Source organism: Saimiri boliviensis, chromosome 19 (assembly GCF_048565385.1).
Source record: "Saimiri boliviensis isolate mSaiBol1 chromosome 19, mSaiBol1.pri, whole genome shotgun sequence".
Taxonomy (NCBI): domain Eukaryota; kingdom Metazoa; phylum Chordata; class Mammalia; order Primates; family Cebidae; genus Saimiri; species Saimiri boliviensis.
The window spans coordinates 25,536,165-25,557,290 of record NC_133467.1 but is presented as its reverse complement, the minus strand read 5'-3'; the positions used below and the strand labels follow the sequence as shown (position 1 = coordinate 25,557,290).

The 21,126-nt window shown below is 36.1% G+C and overlaps 1 protein-coding gene across 5 annotated transcripts in view; it reads left to right on the top strand.

Annotated features, from left to right (window-relative positions):
- Positions 1-21,126, top strand: part of POU2F1 (POU class 2 homeobox 1) — a 187,635-nt gene that overhangs the window by 91,418 nt on the left and 75,091 nt on the right. For 3 of the 5 annotated variants that reach the window (XM_003928083.3, XM_003928085.4, XM_074390104.1), the window contains exon 2: positions 16,334-16,399. In XM_003928083.3, coding sequence (XP_003928132.1) covers positions 16,334-16,399 — 66 coding nt within the window. Of the gene's footprint in view, positions 1-11,030; positions 13,014-16,333; positions 16,400-21,126 lie in introns of those variants that run through there. The other 2 variants (XM_074390105.1, XM_074390103.1) reach the window with 2 other exon arrangements.

The window sequence follows — 21,126 nt, the reverse complement described above, 5'->3', positions numbered from 1 at the left end:
ACTGTTTTTTTAAATAGTAGAAAGTAGCATTTAGAAATCAAGGTCTGGGTGCCAAGTGTGCTCATTGCTGTGGCAATATTATTGCCCCCAGGCACTGTAGAGAATAGAATATATGTATATGTGTGTGTATTTTACTTAAAGCTATATTTATTTCTGCATTTGTATATTTTGAAAACCATTGACTTTATACCGAAACCTCTAATTCCAATTTAGTATTATACAGTTCATTCTAGTTTTTTCTCTTTAAGGTTTTTTTAGTTCTTTCCTCCAACAGTGGTGCACTTAGCTTTCATTATCCTTAAAATACTTACATAACTATAGTCGTCTCTCTCCATATAACCAATCTCCTGGTTGCTGCTACCCCCTCGCTTTCCTAAGCTTGGATGCCTGCCTTGCTCAGACCCATCTAATGGCATTTGGACTGAATTATGAAAAAAAGTTCATTTTTTTTGACAAATATTAAAATAAATTGGTCAAATTTGCTTCTACTACTCCACCTTTGGTTAATTTGCTTCCTCTATTCTTATTTATTTTTAATTTGGAACCCTATTAGTTCCATGTTGATGGAAATTGTTTGAGATTTTTTTTTTTAATTAAGCATAATTAGGCATTTTATATTATCTTAATCCTACTCTTAGGAGCTGTTACATTTAAGGTGTTAAAGATAATTAGCTGGCTAACTAGAGATGCTCTGAACATTGATTATTTTTAATTTCAAGGAATATCATCAGTTTAAAATGAATTGCTTTTATGATATGAAAACATTCCATCATTTATGAAGAACAATAAGGACTTTTTAATGTTTTTAAGTCAATTCTGGTCTCATTTACCTCAGTTCTAAATTCTTTTCATACAACATTATTTATAAACAATGCCAGATTATAAGATGAATTCCAGAAAACTCAAGGAGTTACTATCTGTGTGAAGATGATTTATATGCAGATTTTTTCTTTGTTAGAATGATCTAGGGACATTGATTCACTTTGGAATTTGTTAGCAAGTTACAAATAGCAAATATAAAAAGAATATTTAACGCCTAAACTCTTAAAGGGGCAAGAAAGAGGCATAAAGAAATCACATTTAATGTAAACTAGGAAAGAAGGGTAAGGGAGATCAATAACAAGAACTAAAGTAAATAAAAACTGTAAAATGACATGATGGGAAAAGGCCAAATATATGAGTAATCACAAAGGAAGTAGTAAGTGGGTTAAACAAACCTCTACTCAGATTGGGTTTTTAAAAAATGAAAATCCTATCTATTTCTTTTCATAAGAGACATACCTAAAACTAAATGACACAGAAAAGATGATTAATGAATCTGTGGAGATATGCCAGTCAAATAGTATCAAAACAAAAAGGCTGTTATAACAGTAAGTTTTGAGGCCGAAAAAGGAAGAGTAATTTTAAAGTAATAAAGGAACAGTTTACCAAGCAGAAATGTCCATGTATGTAAAAATATGTAATATAAAATGCCTGATTAATAGACCAAGATGACAGAGATGTTAGGATTATCTGACAAGGATTTTAAAGCAGCTGTCATAAAAATGCTTCAACAAGTAATTATGGACACACTTGAAACAAATGAAAAAAGTATGAAGTCTCAGCAAAGAAATAGGCCTCAGTAAATAGGAAATATTAAGAAAAACTAAATAGAAATTTTAGAACAGACAGCTACAATATCTGAATTAAAACTCATTGTGTAGGCTTACAGCAGAATGCAGGAGACAGAGTGAACTGAATATTGAACAATAGAAATTACCCAATCTGAACAAGAAAGAGAAAAGAGAACAAATAATAATAAATGAACGCTCAGGGACCTTTGGGACTGCAACACAAAGATCTACAACAAAAGTTCTAACTTGCTGAAAAGTACTTTGAAACAGTGGCTGAAAACTCCCCAGATTTGGTAGAAGACATAAACCTATATAGATCAAGAAACTGAGCAAATTTCAAACAGAAAAATTAAAAAAAATCTCCCAAGACGTGTTATAATAAAACTTCTATAAACAAGAGACAAAGGAAAAATCTTGAAAATAGCAGAGAGAAATGATACCTTACCTATGGGAAAACAATTCCAGGGATAATAGATATTTTATCAGAAACCATGGAGGCCAGGAAGCTATGGCCTGGTATTTTTCAGGTACAGAGAGAGCTCAAACTCCCCCAAATCTATATTTAGCAAAAATATCCTTCAGGAATGAAGGGGAAATCAAGACATTGTTAGGTGAAGGAAAAGAAAGAAAGTTTACCTCTAGTAGTCCTACTCTGAAAGAATGGCTAAAAAAACAAACAAGAAATACAGTCATGTGCCACATAACAATGTTTCAGTTAATGATGGACAGTGTATATCACTGAGGTACCATAGGTTATAATGGAACTGAAAAATTCCTATCTTAGTGATGTCTTGATGATTCTGGCCCTGTGTAGGCTCGTCTAGTTTGAGTCTTAGTTTTAACAAAACAGAAAAACTTAATTTAAAAAAATTTATAAATAGAAAAACCTTATAAAAAGGATGTAAAGAAAGAAAACATTTTTGTGTAGCTATACAATGTCTTTGTATTAAGCTACTATGGGTCATTACAGAAGCATATATTTATATATATATATATATATTTATATATATACACACACACACACACACACACACACACACACACACACATAGTTTTTTTTGAAACAGAGTCTTGCGCTGTCACTGAGGCCGGAGTACGGTGGCACGATCTCAGCTCACTGCAACCCCCATCTCCCAGGTTTAAGGGATTCTCCTGCCTCAGCCTCCCAAGCAGTGGAATTACAAGGGTATACCACCACACCCAACTAATTTTTGTATTTTTAGTAGAAACAAGGTTTCGCCATGTTGGCCAGGTTGGTCTCGATCTCCTGACCTCAAGTGATATGCCCGTCTCAGCTTCCCAAAGTGCTGGGACAGGCATGAGCTACCACCCCTGGCCCGAATTTAAGCTTTTTTTATTAAATGAAAGGTTTATAAAGTAAATAAGTTACAGTAAGCTAAGGTTAATTTATTATTCAAGAAAGAAAATATATTTTTATAAATTTAGTGTAGCTTAAGTGTACAGGCTTTCTATAGTCAACACTAGTATACAGTAATGTCTTTGGCCTTCACATTCACTCACAACTCCCTCCCCAGCTCACTCTTAGCAGTTTCTAGTCCTGCAAGTCCCATTCATGGTAAGTGCCCTATACAGGTGTACCATTTTTAATCTTTTATACTGTCTTTTCACTGTACCTTTTCTATGTTTATGTATGGTCAGATATTCAAATACGACTTTGGAAATACTTGTTTAGAAATAAAAATACCATTGTGTTACAGTTGCCTGCAGTAATATTAACATGCTGTACAGACTTGTAGCCTAGGAATAATGGGCTATGCCATATAGCCTAGGCGTATAGTAGGCTGTAATATCTAGTTTTGTGTAAGTATGTTCACACAGTGATGAAACCACCACATGACACATTTCTTAGATCATAGCCCCATTGTTAAAGTATAAGTATACTTGGTTGTAAATCCAACAAAACGTATATGGGATTTGTATGCTGAGAACCACAAAGTGCTGATGAGAGAAATCAAGGAAGATACAGAGTAAGGGAGAGATACACTATATTCAAGGATTACAAGGCTTAACATGGGAAAAATCAGTTCTCCCCAAATTGATAATGTACTTTCTGTCAAAATTCTCACAGACTTTTTTCTAGATATGGACAAGATTATTCTAAAATTAGTATGAAAATGCAAAGGAATTGAAATAGCTGAAAACATTCTGAAGAATAAAATAAGAAGAGTCGGTTACTCCAATTTCAAGATTTATTATGTAGCCACAGGAATCAAACTTGAGATTATTGGTGGAGGGATTAACACAGATCATTGGAACAGAATATCGAACTGAGAAATTGACCCAGAGACATATAGCCAACTTATTTGTGAGTAAGGTACAAAAGCAATTCAGTGGCGTAAGATAGTCTTTTTGACAAATGACTGAAGGAAAAAAACAAAACAAACAGGAACTTAACCTAAACCTCACATCAAAAAACAAAACAGAAGAAAATCTTCAGTATGTAGGATTTGATAAACAGTTTTTAAACGTGACACCAAACATACAATCCATAAAAGAAAAATTGATAAATTGGCTTATCAAAATTAAAATATTTTGCTATGCGCATACCTCTGTTAAGAGGATGAAAAGAAATGGTCCACAGTGGGAGAAAATATTTGCAAAGAATATATCTGACAAAGGATGCTTACCTACAGTATATAAAGAACTTTCAAAATTCAACCCTAAGGAAACAATTCATTAGAAAATTAAATTTTTGGATTTTTAAAGAAAAATTCAAAAGAAAGAAATAGACATGTCACTGAAGAGGCTGTATGGATGGCAAATAAGCACATAAAAGGATGTTCAGTATTGCTAGCCACTAGGGAAATGCACATTAAGATCACTATGAGATATCACTACAGTAATAGAACAGTGAAAATTAAAAAATAGTGGCAATAGCAAATGCTAGTAGATTTGGAGAAGCGGATCTCTCTTACATTGTGGGAATGTAAAGTGGGACAGGTATTCTGAAAAATATCTGACACTTTCTTAAAAAACAAAACAGTTCAGCATGTTGGTTCATGCTTGTAATCCCAATACGTTGGACGGCTGAGGTGGGAGGATAGCTTGAGCCCAGGAGTTCCAGACCAACCTGGGTAACACAGGGAGTCCCCGTCTCTACAAAAGTAAAAATAGCTGGGCATTGTGGTATGCACCTGTGGTCCCAGCTGTTTGGGAGGCTGACATAGGATTGCTGGAGCTCAGGAGGTTGAGGCTGCAGTAAGCTGTGATCACACAACTGAACTCCAGCCTGGATGACAAAGTGAGACCCTGTCTCCAAATAACAGCAACATCAAAATCCCTAAACCTGATACAAGTGGAGTTTGGATATTTGTCCCCACCCAAATCTCATGTCAAATTGTAATCCCCAGTGTTGGAGGAGGGGCCTGGTGGGAGGTGTTTGGATTATAGGGGTGGATCCCTCATGGCTTGGTGCAGTCTTCCTGATAGTGAGTTCTCAGGGGATCTGGTCATTTAAAAGTGTGTGGCAACCTCCCTCTCCAACCTCTGTCTCTCTTGCTCCTGCTTTTGCTGTATGACATGCCTGCTCCTGCCTCACCTTCTACCATGATTGTAAGCCTCCTGAGGCCTCCCCAAAAGTAGATACTGCTATACTTCCTATACAGCCTGCAAAACCTGAGCCAATTAAACCTCTTTTCTTACCCATTACCCAGCCTCAGGCATAGCAGGCGTCCCCAAACTACGGCCTGCGGGCCGCATGCGGCCCCCTGAGGCCATTTATCCACCCCATCCCGCTCCCCTCTCCCCACCGTACTTCAGGAAGGGGCACCTCTTTCATTGGTTGTCAGTGAGAGGAGCACAGTATGTGGCGGCCCTCCAACGGTCTGAGGGACAGTGAACTGGCCCCCTGTGTAAAAAGTTTGAGGATGCCTGCCAAGAATGGCCTAATATATACACATGCCCTATGAGTTAGCAGTCTCACTTCTGAGCATTTATCCCAGAGAAGTAAAACATTATGTTCACATAAAAATATATATACAGATGTTCTTTACATATTATATATATGAGTCCTGTATCAGAAATGTGCTTTGCAAATATTTTCTCCCAGTGTGGACTTGTTATCCTCTGTATATCCTGTGTACGAAAGTTTACAGCAGATTTGTTTTAATAGCCTAATACTTAGAAACAACCAAAAAGTACCTCAATAAGTGAATGCCTAACAAACAGTGAGACATTGCTGAGCATGGTGGCTCATGCCTGTAATCCCAGCTACTTGGGAGACAGAAGTGGGATGATGGCTCATGACCAAGAGTTCAAGACCAGCCTGAACAACACAGTGAGAACTTGTCTCTTTTTTTTTTTTTTAATTAGCTAGGTGTGGTGACTTGCTAATAGTTCCAGCTACTTGGGAGACTGAGGCCGGATGATCAATCGAGCCCAGGTGTTTGAGGCTGCATCATAATCACAGCACTTGGGCCTGGGCAACAGAGAGATACCCCATCTCAAAACAAAACAAAACAAAACAAAAACTTGAAATTTAAAAAATAAGCAAACTATGGGACATCCAGACCATGGAATACTTCATATTCAGCAAGAAAAGGGAATAACTATTGAAACAACAGCTTGGTTGGATCTCAAAGGCATACATAATGCTGAATAAAAAGTGCCAATCTCAAATGGTAACCTTATTGTATGTTTCCATTTGTATAACATTATCACAATGACCAGTTATAAAGGTGAATAGCAGATTAGTGGTTGTCAGGAATTAGCCAGAGGAATAGAAGTGGTTGTGACTGTCATGGGGTAGCAGGATAGAATTCTTTGTGATGAAATAGTTCTGTATCTTGATTGTAATGATAGTTACATGACCCTGTACATGTGACATTTAAATGACATGGAAGCATACTTAATATCAATTTTTTGGATTTAATATAATATTGTAGTTACATAAGACGAAACCAGTGGAGAAATTAGTGGATGGTACGTGGGACCCATCTTTGCAGATTCCTTTGCATTTGTAGTAATTTCAAAATAAAAAGGCAAAAACAAAAGAGGGATATCATAATTGCTATAGGATTTCAGAGGAAGAAGTAGTTTCTTGATAACGAGGAGAATGAGAGAAGATCTGAGGCTATAGCTTTTGAATAGTTTTATAGGATAGGTAGACTTTCCACAAATCAATACAGGGAAGAGAAAGGTATTTTAGACATATCGAGGTTAATAAGTGTTTATGGAATGACTGCCACTGTTTTATTATTATTAAGAAATGTTAACATTTGATAAGTCTGAAGAACATTTTAATTGATTGAATGAGGAGGAATGTTTCTTTAAATTTTATATCTGATATAGAACTCGAGGGTATTTGTTACTCTTGTGTTGTCACACAGATTCTGGAAGCCTAAGTGTAACAGATAGAGAAAACATAAATTACCAATATCAGAAATGAAATGGAACAGTTTAAAAAATGGATGAGAATAATAAAAAATGCCTGGGTTTTTTTTTTTTTTTTTTTTTTTTAATGCCTGGGTTTTAAACAAAACAAAGCTTATTTTTTTTTGTGGATTTAAGAAATTGAATCAGAGAAAAAGTCACATTTTATTTGTTAAAATAGGAGAACTCTAACATTATTTTTATTTTTTGAGATGGAGTCTCTGTCACCCAAGCTGGAGTGCAGTGGCACAATCTTGGCTCACTGCAACTTCCACCTCCTGGGTTCAAGCAATTCTCCTGCTTGAGCCTCCCAAATAGCTGGGACTACAGGTGCGCACCACTATGCCTGACTACGTTTTTGTATTTTTAGTAGAGGTGGGGTTTCACCGTGTTGGCCAGGCTGGTCTCTAACTACTGACCTCAGGTGATCTTCCTGCCTTTGTCTCTCAAAGTGCTGGGATTAGAGGCATGGGCCACTGCACCTGGTGAGAACTCTAATATTAGACAATAATGTCAAGATAAATTACTATATAGGCCTATGTTAAAACTTTGTAGTGACCTATTCTTTTTCTTTCTGGAATGTTCAGTTTGTAATTACACATTTTTGTTGATTGCTCTATTTTCTTCTTCTTCTTTTTTTTTTTTTTTTTTTAAAGAGACAGGGTTTCACCATGTTGGCCAGGCTGTTCTCAAACTCCTGACCTCAGGTGATGTTCCTGCCTTGGTCTCCCATAGTGCTAGGATTATAGGCATGAGCCACCGTGCCCGGCCTGCCTAATATTTCTATTACTCAATTATAAGCTTTCTGAAGCTCATTATTGTCTTCCCAATTCCTATCCCTGTCCCTGACAGCACTTAGTAAATACTTGTCGAATGTATTAATGCATGAAATCAGTGACTTGGCGAAACACTTTAGAATGAAAGTTAGAGAGGTAGAGAAACAAGCATGGTGGATAGGCTAGACAGGTAAGTTTAGTGGATTGGTAAAACTTTAATAGAGCTACACAAAGGTTTAAGCTTTTACAACCAAGAAATTCAGGATTGGATTTTGTAATAGGTAGAGTTTTAAAGAATGCCAGATTGTTAGAGTGAACAGTAGATGAGCTATGTAAATAGCTGTAAAAATGTAACGTAGCACAGGTTAAAAGAGACCAGAAACATGCCATTTCAAACAGCTTTCTGGTATAGTAGCTTTCTCAATGAACCACCACTTAAATGACTTGATGAGATTAACTGACAGCCCATTCCTGTTTGAAGCACTATCTGATTCCCTATAGCATGCTGAAGACTTACTCCATGGTATGTCTACCAGTTGAGTTGTAAAGTTACCAAGAACGATTTACTTGTTTGTTCTCCCAATACTGTCCATGCTAGTTGTACTAATTTTAATCACATTATATTTATTTATAGACAGATTTTCTTTCTGTTGCCCAGGCAGGTGTGCAGTGGCTCCATCTCAGCTGACTACAACCTCTGCCTCCCAGGTTCAAGGGATTCTCGTGCCTCAGCCTGCTGAGTAGCTGGAACTACAGGCGCATGCCATCATACCTGGCTAATTTTTGTATTTTTAGTAGAGATAGGTTTTTACCATGTTGGTCAGGCTGGTCTCAAACTCCAAGTTCAGGTAATCTGTCTGCCCCCGCCTCCCAAAGTACTGGGATTATAGGTATGTGCCACCACAACTGGCTTAATTACACAATTTAAATAATTACATAAACTAAGGAAAAGAATAGAAAAGAGATGATGTTTCTGTGAAAATTAAGTTAAATTTTTTGGAAAGATTTGATAAAGGGTAATTACTAAAAAATGCTGAGTTAGATATGTGCAAGAGAGCTATAAAATACTAGGGATAAATTATTCTTAAAAAAAATATAAAAGGATTATGCACTCAGATTGCCTCATGTGTCTTATAATTCTTGCCCTTCTTTTAAAGAGGTGTTTTTTAATCTGTAGGACATAAAGTCAATTTAATGGGTTGAGGTCAAAAATTTTTTTAAAGAATTATTTTAGAACACATTACAATACATTTATACCTGGAAATGAGCATTGTTTTATGGAGCTTTTCTTGAGTTTTTAATAGTCTGTACATATATGTACAATGTAAAATGAAAATGTGATTTTCAGTGAAAAGCTTAAAAAACTTTGCAGTTTGGATCCAAACTCAAAGAAAAGGCTTTGGCCCAAAAGGTTGGTGAATAAGTGTATATTTATATGCTTTGGGTTAAAATAAAATGATTATGTACATGTGTTTATGATATTCAGGTTGATGGTTTTGTTCGACCAACCAATTACTGATCTCAGTCTCATGGGATAAGAGTTTTTACATATTTCATTTTACTTGTCTTCCTCTCATGCATCCTTATGTTGCTTGAGTCCCCAACCCCACAATACCCAAGCTCTCTGTTAGTAGCTATGTGACCCTAAGAGTCATTAACTAGGCCTCAAGTTTACTTTTTATGGAGTAAGGTTATCCTTCAGATTGCTTATTTGGCAGTGCTTAATAATACAGTGGGACTTAATTAATACAGTGGGACTGTATTAATTTTTGCTGAAGTATGAATGACCAGCAATCCAACAAACCTCTCAGAAATGGTTTTCCTTTGTATAAGGGGTGTTCTTTCTAGGCTAAGTTTTAATCTAAGTGATTGTTTGCTAGTATTTCAGACAGCTGACCACGTGAAATAAACATCTGAACTTTGTGGGAAAAGCAGTTGTTTTCTTCTTTTGGACATAAATGTGCCATGGTTGGGGTGTACAGGCGAGAGATGGTGGCCATCCCTCTCCCAATCCATCTGTAGAGGCTTGGACAAACTCCTGGTGGTTAAACTTACCCTCTAAAATGAATAGAGTACCTAGATCAAGAGTGGCAGAAAGGGGTTTTTCTTGCCTTTCTTTCCCACTGTAGCAAAGTGAGCTTTTTTCCTGGGTGAGCTTTGCAGTAGAGGGGAAGGAGGTCCCACGCTAAATAGTAGCCTGTGTGGGCTGGTAAACTATAGCCTCCCTGCTGTACACAGGCCCTATGGGACTCTCTTAGCCTAGGAGGAGGCTATTTCACTAGAAAGGTGCTGTTCCTGTTGGGTACAGACACATTTCTTTGTCAGCAATGGTTGTCTGGCTCCAAGTCATCCTTAGCTAATATATGAAAGACCACACTGCCACTAGAAAGGTAGTTTAAAGATGTTATTACATAAAGTAGAAAAGGCAAGATGGTAAGTTGCAGAAATATCTTATAATAGGTGCAAGCAATAAATTAAAAATTTCGTAAAGGCAGAAGGGGAGGGAGATAAACATTTATTGATACCTACTATAATCTAGTCACATTCACCATTGCTTTTCATCTTTTCTCACCAAGGATAATTCGTATAATCCAACATATTCTACCTTAAAAACTCATTTGAAATTTGTATTCTCTTCTTATTTTAATACAAAGTAGTGTGAAATACTAAATTATATTGATGCTTTCAAAAGATGAACCATGTTTATCCAGCAACTTGATGTCTGCCCTGGCACAACTGCATCACATTCCTCCAGTCCACACACTTATTTGAGAAGCATGAGAACATTTATCTCACAATAACCTCATGAAAGGGGTATCATCATCATTTTATAGATGAGAAAATTAAGACTCAAAGAGGGAAGGAACTTAAACAGGTATTACAGGTACTAAATGGCAGTGTTAATTTCTCCCCTCAAGTCTCTCCTCATATTCATTTTGTGATTCTGGAAAACAGAAAAACTAGTAATACGGAGTGCTGATCCAAAAGTTTCAGGTTTCTGGTTCTCTACTGACTTGCAGGGGAATCTTTTTAAAGGCCTCTTTTTGAAACCTTGTCTTTCATTTCCTCATATGAATGTTGAGTTTAATTTCAACCTTAATGTTGTGAAAAGTTGCATACATATTTTAAAAATCAGACGTTTGATATCCTTGAAGACTACTTTTTTTTTTTTTTTTTTTTTTTTTTTTTTTTTGAGACGGAGTTTCGCTCTTGTTACCCAGGCTGGAGTGCAATGGCGCGAACTCAGCTCACCGCAACCTCCACATCCTGGGTTCAGGCAATTCTCCTGCCTCAGCCTCCTGAGTAGCTGGGATTACAGGCACACGCCACCGTGCCCAGCTAAGTATTTGTATTTTTAGTAGAGACGGGGTTTCACTATGTTGGCCAGGATGGTCTCGATCTCTTGACCTCATGATCCACCCGCCTCGGCCTCCCAAAGTGCTGGGATTACAGGCTTGAGCCACCGCGCCCGGCCCCGAAGACTACTTCTAAATAAAAGCAGTTATTAGTATGATGACATATTTGAGAACTCTCCTCAAATCTATGGCTCTATTCTGTATATCTGTACACACCTGACTTTTAAACACAATGCCTTTGCCACCATTTACTGCTTTCCTCACTGCACTGAAAACAAACTATTCAGTCTGTTCTTTTACCACCTCCCAGCAATTCCCTACATGTGTAACTCATCCATAATGCATAGGAATAGCCAAGAGCAAAGATTCTGATATCAGAAAATTTTAGTTTTAAATCCTGACTCCAAATTACTAGTGTGACATGGGATAAAGTGTTTTAGTTCTCTGTGCCTCAGTTTTCTTTTTTTAATATTTAAGGAAAGAAAAGGATAATAATGCTTATTACTCCATGGGTTTTTAAATAAATCTTCTGAATTATCTATAATGATTAGTCTGTAATGTTGTCATGTTATAATGCCTTAAGAATTTTGAGTTGTTGACTTACCTTGTAAATGTACTTTAAATTAAATAAACAGTTTAGTAAGGATTATATATATGTATGTATGTTCATTAAGTGAAATTTACTTGAAAATACTAAGTAATTCCGCAATTTACATGGCCCACTCTTTGACAATAGAGATTTGAAGTAACAAACTTCTTCCTACTTGAGATAGATTTTCATGGGGGAAGGTTACTGCATAATAGGTCACATTCAACTGATCTATTCTGTTAATTTGGTAGTATAAAAAGATTTGTAGATAATGAATTTCTATACTCTTTAAGACACTTTATACACTTTGCAGTGCTCTTGGGTTTACTGTTGCCATGTCTTAAAGTGGGACTTTCTCTTGACAGAAGTGTGTTAAGAATTGGAAAATTCCCTATCAGTAGACTAGCACCATCTTGACAGCCTTGTGTTCTGCTTCTACCTTGCTAATTGTTTCCTTGGGATTATTTGGATTGTGTAGAAAGCTTTTTGCAAATCCTCTTATTACAGAAGTCATTGTTGCCAGCAGGAATAAGATTAAAGGTGCTTAAGTCTGTAGAGTTGTTTCTAATTTGTACATGTCATTTCAGTGGCATTTTAACAGAACTCTATCTCCTGTACCTCCCTTCTCCCCCGGTACTATCTTCAGTTAGGTCCAAGAAGCCAGGCCATTGGAAGAAGTCTCATTTTATCCTCCTAATTATTATGCTGGCACTCAGGAGATAATTTTTCCCTTCATGCACTGCCAATTAATATGCAAATGGACTGATAAATATTTATGCAATGATTTAAATTATGCAGGGAGTGCTTTCAGTATATTCTGTAAATGAATTGTTCATGGACTTCAAAGTGCTGGCTGCTGTGCTAACGAGAAGAGATTTGCATAAGGCCCTAATCACGTGCATACTGATTAAGCTTCATTATGGAAACTGCCAGCTGCAATCTTTGTTTCTATTTTATTACAAAAAGAGGAACTTTTTCATGCTTCAGTTGCCTTGACAATGTCAGTCCTAGCTGGTAGGAGAGACTAAAACTCCTCTGAGCAACTGAAGTTTCCTTATTCAGTTGAAGATTGCTATGGTGTAACAGAAGTCGTATTTTGCTTTTCCCCTTAATCCACTTTCTACCCTACCCACTCCCCCTCTTTTCTCTTAAGAACATAGTGTAGATTTGTTAGAAATAGTAGTACCTTCTTTCCCCACCCCAAATCGCTACCTGTTTCTTCCTTGTTTGGACTCTGCTCCTCTAGAAGATTTCACAGCAATGCTGGACTGCAGTGACTATGTTCTAGGTGGGTACCAGCACAGTTCTTCTCTTAGAAGCTTTAATATGGAAATAGCGTGTGTGGGGTTGACTATGCATAAATGCTTAATCGCGTATGCAGACTATGTGGGGGGAGGGAGAGAGTTGGACTGAGCTAGGGAGGAGGAAAGCATTTGCAAAGCACAAGCTTACTTGAATTTGCAGTGGGTCCCTCCCTGTGACTGGCTCTTCTGGTTCAGAGGGTTTTATTAGTAAATATATTGAATTTAGAGTTCAGCTTGAATGAACATTTTTGCTTTTTGGAAATGCCTATTGAGAACATTTCATGTAGTTATAAAGACATCTTAAATCTGAAACAAGGCATAACTGTAATAGATAATATATACATATTAATGAAAATGTTTTTCATACCTAATGAGAATGTCTTATACAAAAACCAAAATGCTCCCTGAAAAATAAGGTTGAGTCACAGTGCAGAATAGTTTTCATAAATGTTAATAAAGAGGGTAATTGTAATGGTTGCTGCAGTAGATCTGTTGATCAATTTCCAGATTTTTAGAAACTATTAACTGTTTTCAAATTTTTGCTAGGATTAGTCTCTCTTATTTTTTAAAATCAAGTATATACTGTAGATAACTACAATTTTGAATGTCGGAAAACCTCATTTTAGAGTTTTCTCCATAGAGCAGCAAGCCTTTTGGAGAGGAAGATGCCAGCTTAGATATATTTAAACCATCTTTGGTGACAGAGATTTCAGAGAAATCAAGGCACCTTGGTTTTTAGATATACGGTGGCTAACGGTGGTCATATTTTTTGTGGAGTTCTGTCTGTATGCAGAATTATTGAGACTTTTTAAAGTTACCTCTAGTCACTTGGAAAGTTAAATGATATGAACTCTAGGACTTGGATATCTTACGTTTAAAACTTTTGCAAATGACTTTTTAAAAATATATTGTCATTTTCCACACTTGAAAATTGAGGCTGCTCCTATCGCCTTCATATTGAAAATATTTGAATTCTTGTGTGGAAGGCATGGCCTAAACCTAGGGTAGCAGTATCTGCCCAGCGCAGTAAAAGCCACTACGGAAAGGGTCAATGACGCGAACAACAAATTTATGTCAGGAATTAAATCTTGTATTTACTCTTGACATTTACTTAGTTGGGAATTTAAAAAAGGAAAAAAAAAAAAACTTTTTTGGAAGATTCTAACATTTCATTTTAGAATTAGAAATTATATCTCTTACTTTCACTTAATTGTAAACATTATTTAAACAGTCTTCCCATTATTTAAAAAGTCACAATAGAGTTCCCAGTGCAACTCTATTTTTGTGTGTATGTGAAGTAATGTTTTATTTTTGTGTGTATGTGAGATAATTTTGTTTAATGCTTTTGAAGCTCTTGACAATTCAGTAGAAGACTCTGAGAAGATTCACTTAAAAATCCCTGTGACATAATCTTTAATTTTTAGATGGGAAAATTAGAATATGAATTGTACAAGGTGGGGCTCATGACTTGTTAAGAATTATGCTGCTATGGCATGGGGAGAAATGCCAGATACAGGTGAGGGGGAGGAAGGCAGCAAATCACACTGCCACGTGTGTACCTATGCAACAATCTTGCATGTTCTTCACATACCCCAAAACCTAAAATACAATTAAAAAAAAAAAAGAAAAAAAAACAGCATTACGAAAAGAAAGGAAAAAAAAATTATGCTGCTTTATTTCTTTGGTGCCCACATAGGTGAGAAAACTGTTACTCCTTTTATTCATGTTAACTGATTGATCATTTTTTCTACTTTCCATTAAAATTCATTTAAAGGAAGCATTGAGCATTGTGTATGTTAATGGTATATTCCATTACATTTGTTGTGATCTCTGTTGACTTTCATAAGATTTTGGTTGTTATTCAAAAGCTCATTTTCACTAAGTTATACACCTTTTCCTTGCAAACCTTAATATGCTTTCAGATGACATCTAGATTTCTCTGGACAGTGAGGAGAAGCAAGTTGTAGAACTGCCCTCATTTACAACCACAAACGTATGAATTTGAACCCTTTGAACATTAGAAAACCAAACCAAAGTTGTGACAGAACTACCTAAGCCCATAAGACAAGCATCAGTTACAGAAACTTACTGTATTAGAAAAGCTATTACACATCTTATTGTAAGTGAAATTTATAAAAGAAAGACTCCTGATGTTTTTTTCTCATCTGTTATCCATGGGGATAATTCGACTGTGAAGAACATGGTTGAGAATTCTATCTAGTGATTGTTTTGATTTCCTAGTTAGATGTTTAAGCGTATGACCAAATGTGTTCTTTGGTCAAAAACACAATATAGTTTTAACATTTGTTCTCTGTTAAATAAGTTAAATGTTTTAACTTATTTAATCACTAAATAAGTTAATGGGGGGGAAGGCTGAACTTATTTGACAGTAAATTTGTTTGATTATAAATATTCGAAGTTTGAGTCTACAGTAGTAGAATAAGATATATTTCTATATGTTCCATTTCTTACCCTTTCAAAGAGTTAGAAGGAAAGCAGAGTTCTTGTCTCTTCTCTTAGTGTATTTTCTGGGATACCCAATATTGCTTGATGAAAACTTTATGGAAATAAAAAAATAGATAACCCACCCAGAAATGATAAACTCATAGTAGCAGTTTCATTTAGGATATCGAGGTAGTATTACTTCTGAGTGGGTGTGTTTGTAGTTCAGTTTTGAAATTAATAACTATATCTGTTATGCCTTATGGTGTGACTTATTGTACTGGTTTGTAGTTGAGGTATGAATTTCATATGTTCTCACTTTAACTTGTTTGGTTTGGTTGGGGAGTGGTGTAAATTTGGAGATAATTTATCTTAGACTTTGTTTTTCTTTAGTTCATAAGTTAGTGTCCCATCTATTATCAAGATTACCAGTGGATCGTTTTGGTTATAATGAATGAATATCATTGCATATTGAGAAAGATACTTTATTTGGGAATAACATTTTATTTTGTGAGGTGCTTCCCTTCTCTCCAGTTTTACTTCTTGAATATATTTTGTAATTCACATTACAAAGCATTTATTCCTTTTATATATCAGACTTTCTAATTTTTTTCAGATTACATCAGAATTCTTTAAAAAGACAGTTTGTGAATCCCTTCAGGGTCTGGGCAATTTTGAATTTTTCCCAGATAACCTTTTATTACAATTTCTAATGTTTTAGCCTGCCATGCATACACTGAGTCTCCTTGAACTATGTGATTATTATATTAGTTAACCCTTTTTTCTGCTGCAGTTTTGACTCCTCAATCCCATCTCCATACCCAGTTTTTTAAAAACCTTATTCACCTCTGATTTATTGCAGACTCAAGAATGAACAATCCGTCAGAAACCAGTAAACCATCTATGGAGAGTGGAGATGGCAACACAGGTAACAGTTTTCTGATCTAGCTTTTTAATTAACTCTAGTAGAGCACAAAGAAACTTTCTACCTAACTAGGACTCATATTTGGCAGAAATATAGACCAGTTTCAGTATTGAGTTGTCAGATATGATTCAGTCCTTAAGGAAACTGGGAGGGATTATGTTTGTTTAAGCTTATCTAACTTTCTTCTGCAGATAGCCTTGTTGTTTTGCTTCTATCAGAGAAACTATGCAGCAGTTAGGAAAATTGTCCTTTGGGTCAGATAGTTTTTGGGTATGAATTATGGATTTACCACTTACTATGTGACTTTAGGCTATTTCCCCAATCTTTTTGAGACTTAATTTATTCAGTTATAAAACGATAATATATTTCAGGTCATTTTGAGTATTAGAGGAGATAATATATGTGACATGTTAAGGAAAATGCCAGCTACACAGTGACCATTCAGTAAAATGTTATTTTTCTTACAGATGTTAATCAAAATAGTAAATTTTATCTGCCCTACATTTGATAGAAATTATATTAAAAGTTATGATAGTATCAGTAGTTATAAACAGATACACATTTTTAATACATTCTTTTATTTGGTAATTTTAAAATGTTATACTTCATTAAACCTTTTATCAGGAGAAAATTATCATATAAATGAGAATACTGAGGCCCCATGAGAGAAAGGTAAATCCATAAAGGATGGTTTGTCTCCACAGCTCATACTCTTGAGTCAGTATATTGCTTATAGGATGTAAGATTATGTATCTTTCTCATTTGCCAGAGACGATACAAGGACTTCCCTGGTTTTTGGTAAAGGCATAAATCAAAATAGTAAACCAAATAAGAAGACAAGGATGCACAGAAAGTACTTGTTTCCAAAAACTAGGTTTTTCACTTGCAGAGAGGGATTCCTTTTGACTTACGATTTTAAAAATGCTCAACTATGAGTGATGGTAATAATGAAAGGCCCTCTTAATTTATGGTAAATGGCTGAGTTGAACTAATATAGCAGTTTCCTGCCTACATGTCTTTTGCTGTAAAATGTCCTATACATGGAGATGCTTATGCTAATCTCTAAACTGTACCTACCACTTTATACGAAACTGAGCTGTGGGACTTCCCTGTTCACCCCTGTTTTGTTTAACACACTTCATAGTACTCTTACTGAGGCTAGCCAAGTAGACTCCTGTAGTATTTCTTGAGAAGGGGAAGGGCAGCATTGTGTCCTGTCTGAACTGTCAGACACAGTCTCCTCTTTGTTATTTCTCTGTCCCTCGTTTGGACTCCATCTTTCTTTCTTGCGTAGCACTGGTTCCTATGCAGTGCTGGTGCTTCAGCCACCTAGCTTAGGTGTGGGAAATGTTTACAGGGAGAAATAGGGCAGCAGACCCCCTTAAGAGATTAGGGGGTGGGGTGGTGGGCCAGACACCTGTGCCTGAAGAACAGCTTCAAAGAAGAAACATACTTTTTTTTTTCCTAAGAAAAGAGAAGCAGAATGATTGGAAAACACTGAAAATATCCATAACATCAGACTCCATGGAAATCCCTGTATGGACTTTTAATGCTACTACTGTAATAGCAGTTTCAGCAGTTACCATTTATTGAGCAACTACAACCCTTTTTTTTTTTTTTTTTTTTTGAGTTGGAGTTTCACTCTTGTTGCCAAGGCTGGAGGCCAATGGCGAGATCTCAGCTTACTGCAACCTCCTGCTTCCCGGGTTCAAGCAATTCTCCTGCCTCAGCCTCCCAAGTAGCTGGGATTATAGAAGCCTACCACTATGCCCAGCTAATTTTTTGTATTTTTAGTAGAGAAGGGGATTCATCATGTTGGCAAGGCTGGTCTTGAACTCCTGATCTCAGGTGATCTGCCGGCCTTGGCCTCCCAAAGTGCTGGGATTACAGGCGTGAGCCACCGCACCCAGCCTGCAACTATAACACTTAATAAAACGTCTGTGACATGTTTTTTCCTAATGCACTGTGTGCATCACCTGATTTCAAGTTAAATTCTTTTGACAAGTTAGATACCATTATTTCAAAGAATAGGAAATTGAGGCACAAAACCAGCCAGGAAATAAAGGCAGGTTTAGGATATGCAGCCTACATGTGAGTTTCCCCAGGAAGTGCAATAAAATAAAACTGAAAATTTAAGCAACATTTTGTATATGTCCAGACCTATATGTTTTAACTGGAGCACTTTTTGAAACAGTCTTGTGAATTTCTTGCCCTTTTTTAGTATGGAATGTGTGGCAAACTGGTTCCTGTCATAGACTTTGCATATTTGCTTAACTGTGTTTGATACATTAGGCATAAAATTATGGTTTATTTAGATAATTATATGCTTACAAATTTGTTTTTATTTAAGCATACAACAAATGAACCTTCAGACTCTTGAATTGTTTGTTAGTTAACTATTATTTTGTGGTGGTTTATGAAAAACAAGTAAAATGTTTAAGGGAAAGAATCCTTAGCATTATAATAATACTAAAGCCTCACCATTTCTGGATTCAGAATACATTTGTATAGATCATTTTTTCCTGAAATGTTTACAATTGTAATAATTTTGATTTGTGAGACTTTAAGGAGAATGATATTGTAAAATTATTTTAAGATTGTGTCGATACGTTAATTCTTTGTCTTTCTTCTGTCAGTGATTTGAGAAGCAAAAATCAAATGATGCTCTTTTTGTCAAAATAGCCCTTATATGTTCGCAGAAAATCTATTGTTTAGGTTTTTAAAAAATATATTCAGTAAGTGCCTGTTCTGCGTGTAAAGTACTATAATTGGTGTTACTAGAATATACAGTGAAAATAGGTGAAATAACCCTCAGTCTTTAAGGAGTTAACAATTCATTAAGAGATAATACTAATAAATAGGTAACTGATTCTGGATAGATTATGGTAAGTAATTCAAGAAGAGGTATTAAAAAGTGCCATAGTGGTATTAAGTAAGTGTTTCTGTGAGGAAATTTGAGTATGTTTATAGGTCAGGTGCAAGGACCCATCAGGGAGCAGGAGAGTGGAGAAAGAAATACAATTAATTGAACCAAGGTAGGGGTGAAGGGCTGGGATCGGAAGTGCAGAATGAAGGGTTGACTCTGAAAATGAAAAAAGACTACCCCATTTCTCTAAAACTAGGGAGAAGAAGCAAATAATATACAATGACAGAGAAAATTGAAGTGGAAGGGAGAAGCAAAACTGAGCATTGACTCACATCAGATTGCCTCATTTTTCTCATTAAAGTAGTTGAGGTGGTCACCTGAGAAGGAGGCAGGGCTATATTAATAATAATGACAGCAGCTACTGTTTTTTTGAATTCTTACTGTAGGTGTGTGGCTAGCCACTTTATTATATATACTTTATTGTTAAAATACTCTTATAAGGTTAAGTAGATTTATAAAAAGGATTGATAAGCCTATTGAGGGTCAGGCTCAAAGAAAATAAATGTGTTAGCATATCCAGCCAACATAGTTATACAGTTGATCCTTGAATAACATAGATTTGAGCTGCACGGGTTTACTTAGATGCAGATATTTTTTCATTAAATATGTTGGATTTTTATTTATTTTATTTTTATTTTACTTTTATTTTTATTTATTTATTTTTTTTTTGAGATAGAGTCTCACTCTGTCACCAAGTGCCAGGCTGGAGTGCAGTGGCGCAATCTCAGCTTACTGCAACCTCTGCCTCCCGGGTTCAAGCAATTCTCCTGCCTCAGCCTCCCTAGTTGCTGTGACTACAGGCATGTGCCACCATGCCCAGCTAATTTTTGTATTTTTTTAGTAGAGAGAGGCTTTCACCATGTTGGCCAGGATGGTCTCTATCTCTTGACCTCGTGATCCGCCTGCCTTGGCCTCACAAAGTGCTGGGATTACAGGCGTGAGCCACCGTGCCCGGCGGATTTTTTTTTTTAAGATTTGCAACAGTTTGGAAAAACAGATGAAATGTGAAATATTGAAAAAATTTAAAAGGTATATAACGAATGCATAAATATATGTAGATGCTGTTCTGTTTTGTCATTTATTACCATGAAATATCCACATCTATTAAAATTATAAAAACTTAAAATATTTCAAAACCTATGCACACAAACACTCAGAGACCGCATACATGGCACCATTCAGTCTAGAGAAATATAAGCAAATGTAAACAGCACAGTATTAAATTTTAGTTGCACAAAGTTAACTGCAGTACCTACTGTAATACTGTAATAATTTTGTAGCCACCTCTTGTTGCTATTGCGGTGATCTCAAGTATTGTGAGTATCCATTTAAAATGCTGTGTGACCCTAATCACATCACAGTGAATAGTTCATCAAGTAAATTGTGTATTGCAGTAAAAAGTGATCTCTCTTTGTTCTTGGGTATTTTTCATCCTGTAGTGCAATAACCTAAGCCTTAAGTAATACCATAAGACCTATACAAAGTTCCACTGGTGGTACTGAAAGTGCTTCCCAAAGCAGAGACAAGTCATGATCTTACAGGAAAAATTTGAATTGTACCGTAGATTGAGGTCTGCAGTTGCATTTGCCCTCCATTTCAAGGCAAGTAAATTAAGTTTAAGGACCATTATTTAAAAAAAAAAAGAAGAGGAAATGCATGAAGCCATCGCTGCAGCTACACCAACAGACACAAAAAGCTTGAACTTTTTGCGAAATACTTTATCTCCAGCGCAGTGGCTCACGCCTGTAATCTCAGCACTTTGGGAGGCCGAGGCGGGCAGATTGCCTGAGCCCAAGAGTTCCAG